The 22,146-nt window shown below is 31.5% G+C and overlaps 1 protein-coding gene across 1 annotated transcript; it reads right to left on the bottom strand.

Annotated features, from left to right (window-relative positions):
* Nucleotides 1-19,536: 19,536 nt before the first annotated feature.
* On the bottom strand, nt 19,537-20,438 carry LOC141720084 (agamous-like MADS-box protein AGL80). Its single transcript, XM_074522441.1, has one exon. It carries the CDS (start codon nt 20,392-20,394, stop codon nt 19,537-19,539), a length of 858 nt encoding a protein of 285 aa, XP_074378542.1. The 5' UTR covers nt 20,395-20,438.
* Nucleotides 20,439-22,146: the final 1,708 nt, after the last annotated feature.

Raw genomic sequence — 22,146 nt, 5'->3', positions numbered from 1 at the left:
CTTTCGAATTTATTGATTCACGACATCACGAAAGCAATCATCGAATTGAACCGAAATCACGAAACAAGTCTTCGAATTATGCAATCTCAGCAACATAATCGGAAACAACAGAACCGGGGATACAGGGAACAACGCCGAGCACGCGCCACCTCTTCGCCGGAAAATAGCGAAGGGCGGCGGCTGTGCAAAGATAAACATGCAACAACCATACACAGCAACGTCACACACATAAAACACACACAGAATCGATACACACACGCATAATTAACACATACACAGACCACCTTGCTGGAGGAAAGTCCGGCGGCGGCCGGAAAAAGGAAGACATGAATCACAGGCGGCAATTACCGAAACAAGAAGGGGAACACAACGGTGGAACCACAGGAAACCAAGAGAGCAGAAAAGAAAGGACAGAGAGAAGGAGAGAACGAGAGAGATTTGTAGGGAGATTGAGAGACGAGAGCGAGAGAGATTTCGAGGGAGAGAGAGACAGACTCGAGAGAGATTCCGAAGAGAGATTGGAGAGGAAAGGGTTGGTTTATACCCGATTAACAATAACAGCCCCCCCTCTTTTCTTTTATTATTGTTATTATTTATTATATAAACCTCGCAACAAAAACTCTATCTGACCCGAAATTAGTTTTTAACGAGTGATTCACGGGTAATTAAAACCCGGACATTAATAAAATATTTTATAACATATCACAAATAATTGAAAGACAATAAAAATAGGATTTTCAAAATTTTAAAATAATTTTTTTTTGAAACATAATTTATACCCGTTTTTAACGAATAAACGAAACAACGCGCAGGTGAAATTTATCCCAAAAATTACCAAAATAATTTTAAAATTCTCAGAATATTCTAAACTTAAATAAATACGAGTTTCATAATTATTGAAGAATTCTAGAATTAAATACGGATTTTACAATTAAATACACTCAGAAAATCATTTAAGGGTAAACAATCAACTAAATATTGATTTCTCAATTTTAAAAATTCCTAAAAATAATAAATAAAATTATGAAGCCATAAAAATGATTTTAGAGATAAACCAAGTATTTATGGAAATAAATCCTGAATGTAACCACTTTTAACCATAAAACAACTAACACAACGCCACAACTAATTACACAAACGATCCTCGAATACCAAATATCTCACATAATTAATAAAATATTAACAGAAATAATATTCAACTGACAGATCCCATACACATAACTTATTTAATTATTTAATAATTACACATTTAAATATTACAGAAATCTACGAATCGTTATAACTACTACTAGGTTCTCAAATAAAGTAGAGCTCCCAAGTAAAGAGTTTATATCTTTAACATGAAGTAACAGAAATTGCCTCAGAAGTTAATACAATAGCTCAACAAAAGAAATTTATCAGTAACTAGTCAATATTTGTCAAGTGTAATACATAAACAAGCAACATTTGTAAAGAAAAACAATGGCAGTTGGTATGTGATCTCAGATGATAGGCAATTGGTCCGTGATCAACCATATAAGTCACTTTTCACCATATTAGAGTCACTTTGCACCCTATAAGAGTCAATTGCCACCATATTGATACAATTAACATGTTAACATCATGAACATCCAGTTTAGCTTCGTTTTAGCACACTTGATATTTCATAATAGGACTCAACTTTGGGCCACATTTTGACTCTAATCAACTATGTAAGTCATTTTTCACCATATTAGAGTCACTTTGCACCCTATAAGAGTCACTTGACACCATATATTTGTAAAATTAACATGTTAACATTACATACATCCAATTTGACATCCTTTTACCATCTCTTAGTGCCACTTTCATACAAGTCAATTTTGTTCCACATTTTGGCTCTAATCAATCGTGTAAATCACTTTTCACCATATTAGAGTCACTTTGCACCCTATTAGAGTCATTTGTCACGATATATTTGTTAGTGTAGGTGCCCTAGAGGCAATACATTATTCTATTAAATCTTTATGTCAGTTGATCATTCAATAAATGTATTTATTATGACCTTAATTACTGCGATATTTTGTTAGCATAATAAATGTCCTTAGAATCATGATACACATTGTATAGTTTAAGTACATGACTTGAACTTGAGATTATATAATATATCATATTCTTAAAGGTCCCTAGTCGAGTATTATTATATAGGACAATAATAATACATAGATAGACTAGTATGTTATTTGACAAGATAACCACATCTCATTGGTTATAAGTATGGTGATACTAAAGTCAATACATAGGTACATGTGAGAGTACATGGTACTGGACAGACCCACAATGAGATTCTTCATGTTTAATAAAGTCATAAGAAAGACTCACAGTGATAATGGTGTAACGATTCTTTGACTTGAAATCATTATATTTCTATACGAGGATTAATATACTTTGACTACATTAAAAGTTACTTTTGATCGGGTGATGATAAAAGTGGACATCGGGTATATCATGAGTCGTATGAGAAATATGAATGATAGATAAAGGATTTAACCCTCCTATAATTAGGAGAGATATTATTGGCCTCTTGATTAAGTGAGATTATAAAAGCATGGTCATGCTTAAATAATGATTTGTCTTAATAATCTACTCATGGATCAAGTAAACCCGGATTAAATGTTGAAGAGGATGACTAAATACATGCCTCGAGTTTAATCTATAATATGTATGATTAAAGGGATTATATTACACGAAAAACATTAATCACGAAAGGTTTTATCTAATCACGATTTAATTATTGTTTAATTGGGTAACAATGATGTATTACTAGATACCGCTCATCGTTTATAATTTTATTAGAGAATAAAATTATTGCCAATTAAATAATAGCCTATAGGGTCGCACAAATAGAGCACTTAATGGAATAGTTAATTTAAATTATGGATTTAAATTAATTGATGATTATTCGAATTTTATTATAATTAAGTAAGACTTAATTGAGATAATATAAATTCGAATTAAAAGGAATGTTTTTGCCCATAATAATTAAGTATGACTTAGTTATTAATTAAATAATAGAAATTCGTTTTTATTATTTAATCCAATACCTACTAGGGTTGGGCTTTGCTGTTATGGGCCTTTTTAATCAGCCATTATAAATACATAATGATAGGTTAAAGAGGCTTGTATGTTTTTTTTTGAGAAAACCCTAGCAGCAAAAAGAGGCAGAGGCAATTCGGATCGTCAAGAAGGAGGCTAGTATATTCATTCCGTAGTCAAGTTCGTGAGACGTTCTTGAAGGTGCTCGTGTGGATACCATAGAGGTGTTTCTCCGAGAGGTAGACACAAAGCGTGATAGCTAGGATCTCCGTTGAGTTCGTGAAAGTTAAGCTCTTGAAAGGTATGATTCGTTATCTCCATAATCTGCCCATAATTATACATGGATCCTGTTTTTGGGTTTCGAAATTTTTTGTTTTATTTACGTTTATCCGCTGCGTTTTATGCCTTCGGAACCCAACAATATTGATATAATTAATATGTTAACATCATGTACATGCAATTTGACATCCTTTAACAATCTCTTGATTGTCCTAAAATTAGCAATTGACGTACTCTTTGCCACACATGGTCTGAGCATATCGCGTATTCGTGGTCAAGGTTTTGACGGGGCTAGTAATATGAACAGCCATATTAGTGTGCTAAAAAGTTTAATACTAGCAGAAAATGCATCTGCCTTTTATGTGCATTGTTTTGCTCATCAATTGCAGCTCACACTTGTTGCAGTTTCAAAAAAGCATAATAAAATTTGCTCATTTTTTGACCATCTAGCATCTTTGGTGAATTTTGTTGGGGCTTCTTGCAAGAGAAAAGAATTAGTCCGGGTGAAATAAATAGAAAAGTTAGCTGAAAAAATATCCCAAGGCAATCGAATGACTGGTAAAGGCTTGAATCAAGAGGCAGTTCATAAACGTCCAGGAGATACAAGATGGGGTTCGCATTATCATACAATTCTAAGTGTGATTTCTTTATTTTCACCGGCATTTGATGTGCTTGAAGAAATAAAAGACATGCCTTCCTTTCATGAAAATAAAGGAGAGATTTATAGACTTATTGATGCAATGAATGACTTTGAGTTTATTTTTCTATTGCATTTGATGAGAAAAGTTTTAGGAATCACAAATGGCTTATCACAAGCACTACAAAGAAAAGACTAGGATCTTGCTAATGCTTTATGTTTGGTAAATGTATCGAAGAAAATATTACAAACATTCAGAGATGATGGATGGAATGAGTTAATTGTTGATGTTTCCAAATTCTGTGAAAAGTTTGAGATCGATGTCCCAGATATGGATGTCCCAGATATGGATGCTATCTCTATGCCTCGTGGAAGATCAAGACGTAAACTGCAAAAAGTTTCTAATAAACACCACTTCAAGAATAGTTTGCTGAATACTATAATTATCAATTGCAAGAGATGAACGAGCGTCTTGATAGAGATAACATGGAGTTACTTTCCTGCATATCATGCCTAAATCTGCAGAATTCTTTCTTAACTTTTGATAAGTAAAAATTAGTTCAACTTGCAAGATTTTATCCTTCAGAATTTGATCAAATTCGTCTTTTATCACTTGAAGACCAGCTTTCTAGCTATATAGTTGACATGAGAAGTAATGCTGATTTTCAAAATTTGAAGGGCATCCATGATCTTGCTCAAAAAATGGTTCAAAAACACAAAGATATTGGATTTCCTTGGGTTTATATGTTGATAAAATTGTCACTAATTCTACCGGTTGCAACTGCAACAGTTGAGAGAGGATTTTCAGCAATGAAACTTGTTAAAACTACGCTTCAGAATAGAATGAGAGATATTTGGTTGAATGATTGCTTGATAACATATATTGAGAGAGATATTTTTCAAACAATTGAAAATGAAGAAATTATGAAACGATTTCAGAGTATGAAAGATAGGCTGATGATCTTGTAAATATTACATTATAATATATGTTCATTTGCTCTTTTGCTTATATTTGTTGATTTGATTACAATTTTTTTCCCGACCCCCCTTAAATTGAAACCTGGATCCGCCACTAGATAGGCTTCTGGTAGCACAACCGTAAGAAATTATTAAAATGTAAGAAATTATTAAAACGGATCACAATTCGATTTCTAAATGAAGTGAAAGGGCTCCCTAGCTCTCTCAAGACTTGTACCACTTCTAGGATATTATAAGCTTATGCTTTATAAATAATTAAATATTCACTCTTAAGAAAACAGTGTATGTTCACCTCCAAAAATATTCTTGAACTAAACTTTACCTATACTTCTATAATTAGCTCTATAACCCGTGCGAGGCACAACATGTTTTAAAATATTATAAATTTTTTAAATTAATTTTGATGTTTTTTTGGCATATTTAAAAATTTAAATTAATGATAAATATTGAGAATTATCAACCTTATTTTGCTCTATGTTGTATTTGATTTTTTTTTAATAGAAGTTATATTATTGTCGACTTGCCTCTTCATATTTGATACTGTATAATAAATTTTTTTGTGTTGTATTGGAGTAATTTTGTGTAATACACGTGCATAGTGTAGTGTATATGTGACTATATACTATACACGTGACACAATATATTTTGAACTGTAAAATACATTTTTTTGTTTTATATTGATAAGGATTTTATGTAATATTACAAATACATGATGATATATATGTGATTATATTATTGTCTATTTTATAAGTAAGTATTTGATGTTTAAAGTATGTCATAAAAAATCGTATTAAATGTTAAACAATTTAAAAAATATTATGTTTTGCAAGTGTACCCTAAAATTATTTGGTGATGATTTCTCTTAAACCACAATTAATTTAATACATGTTACCAAAAAATTGATGTAATTTTTCTGTTAATAATTATTTCAGATATCTAATTCTTAATTAAATTTATCACATTTTAAATTTTATATCATTGAAAATAACATATGTATTTATATATATGTAAGTGTGTGTAGCTATTAATTACAAAATAATTCATATACTTTAACGAAGATTAGCTATTAATGAATATTAAATACGAAATAATAAATAGGACAAAGGTTAAAATAGTCATTTCACATTGAATAAATTGTCTCACCCAACCCCATTTGCTCTATTATATATATAATAGATTTAATATACCTTGAAGTTATTAATATTCATAAAAGCATATTAATAGTTATTAATATTAATATTCATAAAAGATTTAATATACCTTGAAGCCCCCTGAGCGCCGGCTCAGCTATGCTGAGCGACCGCTCAGCAAGCGGAGCGCCCGCTTAGCTCTGCTGAGCGATCGCTCAGGGCCCGACTGGGAGAAATTTTTTTTATGTTCAATAAAAAACCAAAAAAAATCAGAAAAATAAAAACACAAAATACAGCCCATAAACCCTCGACCTATTTCCCCATTATCTCATGATTTTAACCCTTAAACCCACTCCTAATCAAATTCTTCCCTAATCCATACCCTATATATACATACACCTATCCCATATATCTCCCATACACTTTCAACACTTCAACTCTCTCCCGAACACAAAAACACAAATCTCAAGCACTTTTACTCAGTTTCGATGGCACCCAAGAGAGCAAGGACTATCGATAGCAGCAGCACTGTCCCTGTAACGACCGAGAAATTACGCTTGTATTATATCATAATAAAGATAAATTGTGTGTATTATTATGTGATTAACTGTGTTGAGTCATTAAACCCTAATCGTTATGTGCTACGTGTTGTCTGTTATGATCTGAATGTGTTTTGGATATTTATTGAATGTTTTATCGCAAGTTATATATCTTATATCAAAACCCGTACAGCTCAAACAGTGTTTTAAAAGCCCGTATTTCAAATAAAATTATTGGTCCTATTTTACCAAAAATGCCCTATACCATATCACTATTTTGAACCCCTAGACGTTTTACAAATTGACCTTTTTCGCGAAAAACGACTTTTCCGGACCCCTTCGGGTACCAAAAACCCCACAAAAATCACATTTTTATTTTTATATGATCATGAAATTATCATATATCATTTTTCTTTGTATTTTTGTATTTTTTACAATTTTTGGGAATTTTTAGTATTTATTTTGTATTTATTGGATATTTAAAAATTCATTATTAATACCCAAAAATTATAAAAATTGGGGCCAAATATTTTTATTAGGAGTGTAATTAGACCCTTAATTTTACTTAGGGGTATTATTTTCATAAATATAAATACACGATTTATTAGTAATTAAATCAGTTAATTATTCAGAAAAATCAGAAAATAAAAAGAAAAAGAAAAAGAAATTAGGGTTAGGGTTTTGTGAAGAACAGAGCAGGAGAATCAAAGGCGATTTTCATCGTGATTCCGGAGTCCAAATCGTTAGTGTAAGTATCCGTTTTGAAGCCCAAGAATCGTAGTTTTTGATTATGTAATTAGTTTTAATGTTTGATTATCTGATTTTACTTTCATATTTTCGGGTTTTAATCGCGAATTCGGGTTTGAATTTCTGTTGATTGTTTAATGATTTCGTTGCCATGAGGTTGTAGATCGTCGAATAGGGAGTAGTTTGGTACCGGATTCGTGGTGTTTGGCTTTGGTTTTGGGTTCGTCGGAAAAACGGCGACGCCGCCGTTGTTCTTCGTCTCCGGCGGTGTTCGACGAGGAAGGAGGACGGGGAAAGGCCAGGAAGCAGAAGGGGAGATGTCGTTGTGTTGTTATGCTTCGAGAAGAACCTGGAATCGAGCGTTTGGTTCGCCGGAAAATCTCCGCCGGCGTCGGATTCTGGGAATGCGGGCGGTGTTCTTCCCGACCCGATCGAGTCGGGGACGACCCGGTTTGCAACCCGGTTTCGACCCGGTTTCAATCCTAAAAACCCTAAATCCTGTTATGTTTTTGTGTTTCTAAATAAATTAATTATTTATTTATATTTTAGTAAGTAAAAATCAGTTTTAATAATTCTAATAATTAATTAAAAATTAGTTTTATATTATGAAAAATAGTATTTATAATTTCTGAATTATTTTATTTAATTATAAATTTGAATTTATTTATTTAATTAATTATTTAATAATTTATCTAATTATTTATTAATTATCTAATTAATTAATAATTGGGTAATTAATTAATAATTAGGTAATTAATTAGTGAATAAAGATTAGAAATAATTAAGTGAGATAATTAATAATCTAATAATTAGTTAATAGTGCGAATAATGATTCGATAATTAGAATTATTATTGGAGCGTTAGTTATTCGAATAATATTGTAATAATTATTCGTACCGTATAAATAGTTATCGGTAATTATCTGTTTAGCGAATCGTACAGGTTTTAATAATAATAGAATAATTCGATAATTAGGCGAGAATTGCGAGTAGCTCATAATTATACGAGTGATTAATCGTTAAGTGATTTATAATTCGAGTAATTCGTAGTTATTTGATAAATAACGTATCAGTTAATTGTATCGATTGATTATTTGTAAATAATCGATCTGATCGGGTAAGCGTTAATAATTAGTAAATTAGTGTAGTAAATTGTAATTATTCCTAATAATTAGGGATTAATTATTTTAAAATGCAATAATTATTAAATAATTATCTAAAAATATAATTAAGGATTATTTAATTATAATTAATTATTTATAATTAGTTATTAATTAATTAAATCTTGTTTAATTCATAATAATTAAACCGTTAGTCCGATTTGAGCAAAACGAAGACCCCTAGACTCAGAAAAATGAGACGAATCCAATAAAAATAATTGTGAGTCATAAATTCTCCCGGAAGAGAGTGATCTTGTGATAATTAATAGTTCGTAGGCCCTAATAGGGGTATAACTGAGTTGAATAAATCCCGAAAAATTATAATAAAATCAGATACGACTAGTAATGTAGGTATAAGCCCAGAATTGATTCTAAAAATAATTATAAATCTAAAAATTAATTATGTACCTTACGTGCTACGTGCTTTATGTGATTATGTGAATAGATGTGTTGTATAAATGTATATATATATGCGAGTCAGATAGAAACGCATGGGTAGACTGATAAGGTTGCGTGATATCAATTCAAGATACGCGTATATAGTAAATTATCTAAACGCCTATCTTTCCATGATTTGTTCAGTGTTAGCAAGGCAGAGCAAGCTAGGGTCAGAAGACAGTGAGTTAAACCAGGTTAAGTACGCGCAAGGCAAGTTTTTCCCCTATTCTAAATTCAGAATAGTGATTTATATTTGTTTTCTATCGTATCAATTCTCTTTGATAATCATTGTTCATATACACTGTTATCCATTTATTATTACTTGTTCCAGTTTCATTTCAATTCTTGATTTACCCAATTTATTGAATTCCCTGTTCATATTTCAATTCTTTTACCCTACATATACTCTGGTATATCCTGGTGTTGGGATATATCAATAGCATACCGATTGTTCCGGATGCTCAGCCTTGGACTGGATGGTTACTATAAAGGCTGGGTTTTTCCCAGACCATTAATTAATAGGCCATAATTGCCTGAGTACTCCTTATGTTGGTTGGGTCTATGCAGTTGGGTATAGATCCGCACTATATTCTGACTGATCAGCAGATTATAGTGCATATGTTGGTTCTTGTTTCCAGTCTTGTTCATTTGGCACTCGCCATCATTGGCAAATTATTATCATATACAGATACAGATGGTTGTTCAAACCAGCAGCTTATTGGTTCATTTATTTCTCTCTCTTTATAATATATATATATTGTTGCAGGCTTGTTGAGCAATTTTGGCTCATTTCTTTTATTGTCACTCCTATTGTTTTACAGTTAAGGTAGAGAATGAAACCCATCAGGACCCGCATAGTCAAGAAGCGAGTCAAGCAGCGGGACCCTCTTATACCAAGAGTGTTCCTTCCTATTCTCGAAGAGAGTTTTAAATTGCCAGATCAGGTGTAGCAGGATAAGTAGTAATGTTGGGTTGAATAAAAGTTTTGTGTAGTTTGAATAAAAGATTGTGTAGTGAAACTGTAGATAGAATAAAGTTTGTAATAAAGAGAGTTATTGAGACAGGTTTTATTTAGTTGGGTTTGTAATAAAGTGTAGTGCATGATTCTTGTTTTCAAACTCAACCCTTAAAAGATCCTGAGTAGTGATAGTTCGGGGTAATTATTATATTTATATTCCGCTTGTGCAGGTATAGTTGGTAATTGTTGTTAATAATGCCCCAAATCTATACCCCGGATTTGGAGGGTGTTATAGTCCCTACTGCTGATTCCTCGAGGGGTACTGCTGCGAGGCCTCGTTTGAATGATAGGGCTGCTGAGGAGGAGTACACTAGGCTTCTGGGGAAGCCAATTTTGAAGGAGAGGGGATTCTTACCATCAGGGAGGGATGGTGAGTTGTTACCTATGATTGCTGAGAAGGGGTGGATAGCTTTTTTTGAGTCACCTGAAGCAGTGCCGATGAGTGTGGTTCGCGAGTTCTATGCGAACGCGAAGGCCGAGAAGAATGGGTATTCTGTGGTCCGGGGGATGACGGTGGATTATCACCCTGCGGCGATTCGCCGTGTGATTGGGCAGAGACAGAGGAAGCCCACGGAGGAGAACTGGAACGAGAAGACTGCTGAGGATTTTGACTTGGATTTGATTTGTGCTACTCTCTGTAGGCCGGGCACAGTATGGACCTTCAAGACTGGAACTAATGAGTATCGTCACTTTCCGGCGATCGCGATGAACAGGTATGCCCGTGCATGGAATGCGTTTATTTGTGCTAATATTTTGCCTTCTTCGCATGCACATGAGGTCACAGTTGAGAGAGCACAATTGTTGTGGGGAATTTTGAATGAGGAGTACTATGTGGACCTTGGTGAGTTCATCTACCAGGGAATTCTGAAGTTTTTGAGGGGAGCTAAGCACATGAACATCCCTTATGCATCTACGGTTACCAAGCTTTGCCGAGCGGTGGGAGTTCAGTGGCCGTCTCATGAGCAGTTGCAGTTGCCGGCCGCTCCTATTGACTCCGGGACTCTGCATGCGATGCAAGAGTGGACCGGTGGTGAGCCTGAGGAGCATGGGCTGGGTTATCGTCTTCCAGGAGGGCGTCCAGCACGAGGTGCTACCATGGCGAGGCCAAGGCGTGATGAGGCTGGTTCTTCTAGAGCTCAAGAGGGTGCTGAGATGACTGATGCCCAGTATAGGAGGCTGTCACGGAGGATGGATGCTATGTACGAGACGCAGAGAAGGTTTGCTCAGGAGCTCACCCTTGCACTAGGGACCGCTTTTCGAGGCTTTGGAGCTGATATCCAATGGCCAGTTTTTGGTGAGGACTCTACATATCCGCCTCCTAATACACCACCCTCTGAGGGTGATGATGATGATGATCTCTCCGAGTAGGTATACCCTGTGTTCCTTTCTACTACCTTCACTGGGGACAGTGAAGATTTTAAGTTTGGGGGTGGTAGTTAAGGAATATTTTGTGTGTGTGTCTTATAGTTGCATATTCATGATAGTTTAGTTCATATAATTGCATAATTTTTGCCATATAGTTTTTTTTTATTTTTTTATAGCTTTATTTTATTATCATGTCATGTAGCTCATGCATATGCCATGATCCCTTTTGCGCTGATTTACCAATTGATTTGTGATGTCGATGCGAGTGTAGTGATAGAGTTAAAGTGATGTTGAGTCGTGTAGGTTGATATGCATGCTAGAAACACTTGTATTTTCACTAAGTCTTAGAGAATGCTTAAGGACTAGATGGTTGTTATGGTCTGATTGTTTTCGAGGTTAATCTATTTATTATGCTTAGAATTTTATAATAGGTTCTTAGTGATAAAGGCATGAAAAGAAAAAAATGGAGTAAAAAATGGAATTCGTTGCTAATTGTGGCTAGGCGTCAAATGGCTAGTAGCCGGCTCGTATGTTTATGCGAGTAGTCTAGGGTTGAGCAAGATGGAGCGAAACGCACTTGCTCAGAAATTTTGAAAAAAAAAGAGAAAGAGAAAATAAAGAGAAAAAAAAGAAACAAAAACAAAAATAAAAATAAAGAGTTAGTGCATAATTGATCACGAGTGGGCTCTTTGGTATTCGAGTTATTAAGTTCTTAGGGGACTTTGTGCCTAGTGACCTAAGGCTTTTATAGTCTGGGATCCGCTAACGTAACGCTCGCTACATGGATGCCATTGCATAAGTCTTTTGTGGACCTCGCTCATTACACGGTCAAATAAGCATTGTTGTTATAAATAAAAAGCATGATTCCGTAATAAGCTCCAGGATTCTTGTAGTGTTATAAGTCACTTTGTGCCTAGAATTTTTATTTTTTGTATAATCATGTGATTGCCTTGATGATAGTTGAGTCATGATAATTGATCTAGTTCCGAAGCATATCTGTTAAGCATCTGCACACACCACGTTTCTGGCTGTATGTTAGTTTGCATGATTTGATTGATCTTTAGTCGCCTAATTGCATTTGTTGAGATGTCGTAAGTTGGTTGGTTTGGTCGTAGTAAGGGGGATCGTTGCATTTCATATAGATTGCATTCATGCATGTTTTTATTTTATTTTTGAGTCTGTGACGCTTGAGGACAAGCATCGATTTAAGTTTGGGGGTGTGATAAGTGGCATTTTATACCACTTAGAACGTCTTATAATAGCTTAAATTGGTGTCTTGAAATCAAGTATTTTTTGTAGTTGATGCGTTTTTCTAGTGTTTGTGCATTTCAGGGTATTAGTTGCATTTCGGGGGAGAATTCATCAATAATAAGCCTCGGCATGTGTTTAGCATTGTAAGTGGGAAGAGAGGAGCAGATTGCAGCGAAGAAACGGAGCAAACAGATCATTTTTCAGAAAGGGTATGAGCGCCCGCTCAGCTATGCTGAGCGGCCGCGCAGGGTCGTGAATTCAGAATAAATATTTTAGACTCCTATTTCTGTTTGGCTTCCAACTTCTGAGTAATCTGGGTTTTATGGGACTCCTATATAAGTAGATTTCAGAGACGTTTCACAAAAGGTTGGATCGTTGTATTAATCAAGGAGCGAAGGCGATAAGGAAGAAGACCGTTTTAGCACACCGCAACGAAGAGGAAGCATAATTTCTTGTGATTCTTTATTTCGTTGTAACGTTGGATGCTGGTTTTCTTTGTTTTGAACCTATTTACTCTTGTGACGTACTCTGGTTTAATATAATTAGTTTAGTTATTATTCTCTTATGTTTATTTATCATGTTTTCATATGAACCCATGATGACGATGAGTGCTATTATGGGCTAATCGTGATCATGGGATCATAACGGATTTACTATGGAATTCTTTAGTTAGTTGTTTAATACCTTAGTGTGTGATAATTGTATGATATCTAGTATTGGTTGTGCGAATTCGTCTTATGTGCGTCGCGAACATATAAGATAGGGTGTTAATCTCTTGTGAAACGACGGTGGATCTTGAGATTTAGAACTTGCCATGCTAGCATAGGTTCATGTAAGATTTTGCATGATTAGTGGGTAACTCTAACCGTTTTATTCGACCTGTGTAATCAAAAGGAATAACTTGTTCTTAAATCGTTATGTTGTCAATTTATGTACACATATAGGGACTCAACATAACTGATGCCTATTCAACTTCTATCTTAATTGTGGATGTTTGGTAGAATGGTATTAGTACAATGAAAGTTGGTTTTTATCAGTTTCGTGTTATTCGATTAATATCATCACTGTTGCATGCTAAGGGTAATAACAATGACTATTGAAGGAAGTAGTAATGAAGTTGTGATCTCATGAGTGTTTAAATATTGTTAATTTAAGTTTTAATTAAGTGCTTAATTCTAGTAGTTAATTGTAGTTAATAATTAGTTAATCAAATCTAAGTGTTATTGTCTTAACATTGAGAAGTAATCATACATTGGTGAGTGAGTTTAATTGAACATAATTAGTCTGAGTCTCTGTGGGAACGAACTAGAAAGTATTCTATATTACTTGCGAACGCGTATACTTGCGTGTATTATTAGCGTGTGATTCCGCCCCAACAATCATGCCTAAATCCGCAGAATTCTTTCTTAACTTTTGATAAGTAAAAATTAGTTCAACTTGCAAGATTTTATCCTTCAGAATTTGATCAAATTCGTCTTCTATCACTTGAAGACCAGCTTTCTAGCTATATAATTGACATGAGAAGTAATGCTGATTTTCAAAATTTGAAGGGCATCCATGATCTTGCTCAAAAAATGGTTCAAAAACACAAAGATATTGGATTTCCTTGGGTTTATCTGTTGATAAAATTGTCACTAATTCTACCGGTTGCAACTGCAACAGTTGAGAGAGGATTTTCAGCAATGAAACTTGTTAAAACTACGCTTCGGAATAGAATGGGAGATATTTGGTTGAATGATTGTTTGATAACATATATTGAGAGAGATATTTTTCAAACAGTTGAAAATGAAGAAATTATGAAACGATTTCAGAGTATGAAAGATAGGCTGATGATCTTGTAAATATTACATTATAATATATGTTCATTTGCTCTTTTGCTTATATTTGTTGATTTGATTACAATTTTTTTTCCCGCCCCCCTTAAATTGAAACCTGGATCCGCCACTAGATAGGCTTCTAGTAGCACAACCGTAAGAAATTATTAAAACGGATCACAATTCGATTTCTAAATGAAGTGAAAGGGCTCCCTAGCTATCTCAAGACTTGTACCACTTCTAGGATATTATTAGCTTATGCTTTATAAATAATTAAATATTCACTCTTAAGAAAACAGTGTATGTTCACCTCCAAAAATATTCTTGAACTAAACTTTACCTATACTTCTATAATTAGCTCTATAACCCGTGCGAGGCACAACATGTTCTAAAATATTATAATTTTTTTAATTAATTTTGATGTTTTTTTGGCATATTTAAATATTTAAATTAATGATAAATAGTTGAGAATTATCAACCTTATTTTGCTATATGTTGTATTTGAAAAAAATTTCTAATAGCAGTTATATTATTTTCGACTTGCCTCTTCATATTTGATACTATATAATAAATTTTTTTGTGTTGTATTGGGGTAATAGCAGTTATATTATTTGGTGATGATTTCTCTTAAACCACAATTAATTTAATACATGTTACTAAAAAATTGATGTAATTTTTATGTGAATAATTATTCGAGATATCTAATTCTTAATTAAATTTATCACATTTTAAATTTTATATCATTGAAAATAACATATGTATACATATATATGTAAGTGTGTGTAGCTATTAATTACAAAATAATTCATATACTTTAATGAAGATTAGCTATTAATGAATATTAAATACGAAATAATAAATAGGACAAGGGTTAAAATAGTCATTTCACATTGAATAAATTGTCTCACCCAACCCCATTTGCTCTATTATATATATTACTAGCATAATAACCCGTGCGAGGCACGGGTCATTTTTTAGAATTTACTTATGCATTATACAATTATAATATTTTTAGCTGTTTTTTTATTTGTAAATATTGTACAATGTCTAACGTATATCAAATACAAGTTGATTATTTATCAATGTGTATTATTTTCATACAAAATATTACCAAATTACATAACGTTTCAAATATAGCTCATTAAGCAATATATATATATATTCTTGTTTGTGTTGTATAATTTGTATTCAGTGTTCTAAAAATCCCCGATTAATCCTTAAAAAATATTTGGCCGATCTATTTTTTGAAATCCGATTAATATTTATAAATTATTTTTGAATTATATAATTCATAATAAATAAGGTAAATATATTATAAATTATTAAAATATTAAATATATCCGATTTTTGTTTCGATTAATCCCCGATTTGCCGATTAATCCCTAATCGGTACCTAAACTGATTAGTACCGATTACCGATATTTATAACCATGTTTGTATTTAATGAATGAATATAAAAAGGGTAGTCAGTGTACATTTAAAACGAAACGATTAAACTTAATGTAAAGAACGTCATTAGTATGTTTACAAAGAAAAAGCTAAAAATAAACATAAATGTCGTATACACAGTTGACCAAAAATTTTAAATTTTATTTAAATAAAGTATATGTAGTGGGCTATATTATTACCGAGTTCACTAATAACTTACAATTAACTTACTTAATTTAAAAAGATAAAAAATTCATAATTGAAGTCAAAATGACTTGCAATCATAATATACAATAATATAAAATTTACACTACTATAAAAGTTGATTTTAATGAAAAATGTTAGTTTTTAAAATTCAACGTATGTATGTATGGAAAAATATTAGTTTTTTATTTACACTACTGTTAAAAAAGTAAGATTAAGTTATGTGTGTGTGTCAACATGTAAATTATCGTATATTATATTTTTTAGTAAATTAAGATGGTTTTAATTATTTATATGCTAAATATTTGATTTGTGTACATGTATAATCATTATTAACATCTAGTGAGACAATTGATTACTTAAATAACATGAGTTATTCAAAAATTAAAATTATGTAATAAATAAATAGATTGCAATAATATATATATGGTATTCACATTATTACTGACAAGCAATCCATATCTATTTTTTACGCAACCGAGTATCAATCATGGTTATAACATAAAAATATATTATATATTGTAAAGACTTATTATTAATATTCAAGATTTTTTTTTCAATTCTTTATATGTGAAATACAATTCTTTAAAATTAACTGTAAAAATATTCAAGTAACTATTTTTTTTCGAAATTCAAGTAGTTATCTTAAAAGCTAAATAAAATACTCACTTAGCACACTTACATATTATGTGTATCATAAAAAGCACATGTGACAATATGGTGCAGTGATATGAGGTTGTATAGGTGAATAAAATATGTCAAGACATTACTAAATTACACAATATTTCCAATATAGCTCATTAGAAAAATATATATATTCTTGTTTGTGTTCTATAATTGTATTTAATGAATGAATATAAACAGGGTAGTTATTGTACGTTTAAAATGAAACAAATAAACTTAATATGTAGAATGTTGTTGGTATGTTTACAAAGAAAAAGTTAAAAATTAACATATATGTTGAATATAGAGTTGACCAAAAAATTTAAATTTTATTTAAGTAAACTATATAACTGGTATATATTATTATTGAGTTCTCTACTAATTTACAATTAACTTATTCAATTTAAAAAGATAAAAAATAAATAACTGAATTCAGAATTACTTGCAATCATAATATAAAATAATATAAAATTTACACTAGTGTTAATATAAAAGTTGATTTTAATGGAAAATGTTAGTTTTTGAAATTTAACGTATGTATGTTTAGAAAAATGTTAGTTTTTTTACACTACTCTTAACAAAATAAGATTAAGTTTGACAATGTTAGCATGTGAATTATCGTATGTTACATTTTTTAGGAAATTACGTTGGTTTCAATTATTTATATGCTAAATATCTAATTTATATACATGTATAATCATTATTAATATCTACTAAGATAATTGATTACTTAAATAATATGTATTTATAATTATTCAAAAATTAAAATTATTTAATAAATAAATTGCAATAATTTATATATGGTATTCACATTATCACTCACAAACAATCCATATATATTTTTTACGCGACCGAATATCAATCATGTAACATAAAAATGAATTATATATTGTAAGACTTATTATTGATGTTCATGATTTTTTTCAAGAATTTGAAGTAAAAATTGTAATTATATTCTTATTTAAACTATTTTTAGTTTCTTTCATTATTAGTTTCTTTCATTACAACTCTAATATTTCTTCATATAATAATTTGATAATATTGTATACTATTCTCCTAAAATTAAATATTTTTCAATTCGATAAAGTTTTATAAATATTAGTTGAACTGGTTAATTCCTTCAAATTATTGACCAATATTTTTTTTAAATAGTATAAAATGTATTGAATCAAATGCTACAATATAGTATAAATATAACTTTTATTTGAATAATTCAAAATATTAAAATAATTTAAAATATTTGTACAATATTATCCTGATCAATAAATATTGTTTATCTAAAAGATTTTTTTTTAAAATGCTAGTTTTTATAAGTGAAAAATGAAAAATAAATCGATTTAATATAACATCATAGTTTTAACAAATCTCGTGAGATCTCATATCAAATTTCAAATATTTTTAAAATCGGTACAAGTCCCAAAACACTATTGCGCTAACAGTGAAGTTAGTAATTTTAATAAAAATAATCAATTGACTTGATTCTATAAATACCTCAAACACATCAATTTATATTAATATAAGATATCAAAAAATTTCACATTATTGGTAAGATATTCTCGTCGAACTTGTAATTTAAATTTACTAAACGTAGAATATTACAATATTTTTCGGCTAGTCATGTAGTCAAATTTCAAGTATTTTTTGAACAATTGGCCAAATTCTAATTTCAAATTCAAAATAAACTAAAATTCATTGACACATTATAATTCGAATTTATCTAAATATTTAATACCAATCTAGATTATTTATATATAGGTGATTCTATTTTCAAAATTTTCTTTAAAAATTATATATGTATATTTTAATTACTTTTTATAATTAAAAATATGTTAAAAATATCTGAGATATATTTTCAAACTAAAAAATAATAATAAATAAGATAATAATCCATTTGTGTACTATGCCTAAATTTATATATGAAATTCAGTTCTTTAAAACTAATTGTACAAATATTCAAGTAACTATCATTTTTTTTGCGGAATTCAAGTAGTTATATTTAAAGTTAAATAAAATATTTCTTTAGCACACTTACATATTATATGTATGATAAAAATCACATGTGACAATATGGTGTAGTGGTACGAGGTTGTATAAAAGAATAAAGCAACTCGAGTTCAATTCTCACAAAACACAACTTTTATATAAATATTAAAAATATGGGTAATTTAGTCTTTTCAATGAGACTTTTTAATCTCAAAATATTATCTCCATGTTGTGCTATTATATATAGAAGAGATAGATTTAATATACCTTGAAGTTATTAATGTATAAAAATAACGAAGAAAAAAAAGGAATATAACAAGCAATGGAATTATTGTAGCAACGCAAAAATAAGAACACACCAGATAGAAATTTATTAAAAGCAAAACAAATATCCTTCAAAGTTCAAAAGAATGTTAATAATAATATTTTTTTGGTGCAAAATGCTGAAAATATCCATTCTGGGAGTGTAGTGCTGAAAATATTCGTTTGGATACGCAATTGCCATATGATTATTTTGTTTTGTACTAAATACCCATTTGTCAAATGAGTATCCAGTTTTTTTTTTTTATATTTTTGTGATACGCATTTGGCAAATGCGTATCCCAATGATAATACGAAATGTGTATCTTTAATAATTTTCTTACAACCCGATTCGATTCTCAAATGCGTGTAATACGCATTTGAGCATATTTTTTGAAAATGGGTATTTTGAGCAAATTCAACCCAAAAATGGGTATTTTTAACCATCATCCTCAAGGTTGATCGAAAAAACAACAAAAACACAAGTAACCAGCACTATCACATAACTTCTTTCATCTGCTTATCCTTGATTGTAGCTCTGATTGGAAACTATGGAAAAAATGTACTTGACCACATTCCACCATTCTGCGCATCTCCGTAAGGCATCATCATCTCCTCACCGTGACTAAATCCCAAATTCTGGCAGTGTTGCTGCTGGTTCTGCATCTGATCAGTACTGCTGTTCCCACTATTGCTGTTGATCCAGTCGCTGAACCAAGGCGGTCTCTGCTGCTGCTGCTGCTGCTGCTGCATTGCTTCCATTTTGCCCTCTATAGCCTTTTGTTCCGTTCCATCAACACAATTAGCCACTCCTTTACCTTTCAGCATTGCAGCAGCTGATCCCGAGCCAGAGCCAGATCCAGAGCCAGAGGCATTACTGAGAATATTAAAAGGCTGCATGCCAACTTTCTCAGTAGTATTCTTTTTCTTAGTAGCCGATATCTGATCAATTCTTTTATAAATCTCCTTCAACTTGTGATCAATAAGCCAACCAAGATCATTCAAATCCGGGATCATCAAATTTTGTAAACCAATTTTCCCCGTCAAACACTGATACATAACCTCAATCATTTCCTTCTCCCTATTATCCTTACACTGTTTCTTCAACTGCTCATTAGCTTTCGCAATCCTCTGTCGCATAAAACTCTCCTGATTAACCATCTTCTTGCTCTGCTCCATCTCCGGCATTCGCTTAAACTGAGCCAACACACGCTGAACACCTTCTGTATTAGGCCACACTTCAGGTTGGGGCTCATACTGACTATAAATGATAGCACAAGCATCAATACCACATAAGGTACTCAACTCTCCAACCTTCTTCATCAGCCCCTTCTTCCTTTTCTTGAATGTCGCTTTTCGAGAAGCATCATTACTGATGAATGCTAACTTCACCTTCTTTCTTGTCATGATGCCTTGTATGATTTTTGTAGAAAACACCAAACAGGGCAAGATCAAAGTATATGGAAGTTATGTGTTTATATATAACTCTTTTTTGCTCTTTCACTACTAAATAAGAAATGTGTGCATTTTTGTAAACGCATCTGAGATTTCTTTGCCAATGAGGCAAATCAATATAATTAAATTTCTTGATGCATAACATGAACACGCATTTATATGTTGAGATCTTTGTTTTTTCTTAATTTGTTTTTGGTATATGGTTTTACGCGTTTTGATGTCATTTGAGGTAAGTATAATTACTTAATTAGTTGTAATATCTAGCTAAATAAAAGTTTCCATAGTTAGGTAATAAAATATAGAATCATTTTAATTGGAAACATATAATCTCAATATGATTTTCCAAATCGGTAAAATCGTAAAATTGTAATTACTTGCGTGATTGTTAAGTACAAATAATTAACGGCTACATTGAATAGTAAATTATATTTGGATCAATTTGAAAGTATGGTGTTCCCATCCTCAAAATTTCTATCAAAGTCGAAACGAGCTGGGTTGGATATTACACGAGCAATACATAGTTGACTACAATTTATAAGTTACTTATAAATCAGAATTACATATATTTTTAAAATTATTTTATTAATTACAAGATATCTTAAGCCGGTTCGGAACGATGTTTAGAATACATACAATTTTGAGTGACTTGTTCGACTCTTGCCCGTCCGTAAAAAAAGCGAGGGAGATACACGATATCAAGGTGTTTTGGGCTAAATGAAAAATGTCAGTTGACTGATACTGATACCGTATCAATTGACTTATACTGATACTGATACCGTACCGTCCTCTTTTCCTTCCGTAACAGAGTAACTCATTTGCAAAAATTAACTTTGTTTTCAAAAATAACAAATTTGTTTTTTAAATACTAACTTTTTCAAAATACGAGTAAATATAAAATTTATTTGTTTTGATTAGTTTATCAAATAAAAATATGAGTAAATTGTTAAAAATGTTGAAATGTGTTATAAATCGAAAATCTTTTTCAATATAAAAAATGTAAAATAAAAACAGAAATCCAAAAAATGTAAAATAAAAACAGAAATGCAAAGTCTGTTTGTACAAAGTAAAAAATAAAACATAAAAAAAACAAAAAAAGAGAACAAAAGGTGGGTGGTGTCGAATCAAAGCAGCCCGCGGTTATTCACGATTATTCGTTTTATTCGTTATTCGTGTTATTCATCATTCGCCCCGAACCGCCAGACTCGCCGGACCATTAAAATCGCCTAATTCGCGAGCTGTTCACGAGTTAACTGGCTGTTGAACCTGAACGCTAGAAATTCGCCCCGCCACGGGCGGCCCAACCGTTTGACCGGCTCTACTGATACGACAGCCAACCATTACTACTACTAGTTTCTCAAATAAAGTAGAGCTCCCAAGTAAAGAGTTTATATCTTTAACATGAAGTAACAGAAATTGCCTCAAAAGTTAATACAATAGCTCAACAAAAGAAATTTATCAGTAACTAGTCAATATTTGTCAAGTGTAATACATTAACAAGCAACATTTGTAAAGAAAAACAATGGCAGTTGGTCTGTGATCTCAGATGATAGGCAGTTGGTCTGCGATCAACCATATAAGTCACTTTTCACCATATTAGAGTCACTTTGCACCCTATAAGAGCCACTGGCCACCATATTGATATAATTAACATGTTAACATCATGAATATCCAGTTTAGCTTCGTTTTAGCACACTTTGATATTTC

Source organism: Apium graveolens, chromosome 4 (assembly GCF_009905375.1).
Source record: "Apium graveolens cultivar Ventura chromosome 4, ASM990537v1, whole genome shotgun sequence".
NCBI lineage: Eukaryota > Viridiplantae > Streptophyta > Magnoliopsida > Apiales > Apiaceae > Apium > Apium graveolens.
Note: the sequence above shows the minus strand (reverse complement) of the source record. Positions and strands in the feature narration are given on the sequence as shown.

Excerpts from the sequence above, each read along its gene's own strand:
- LOC141720084 (XM_074522441.1), bottom strand. The coding sequence starts at position 20,394 with ATGACAAGAAAGAAGGTGAAGTTAGCATTCATCAGTAATGATGCTTCT.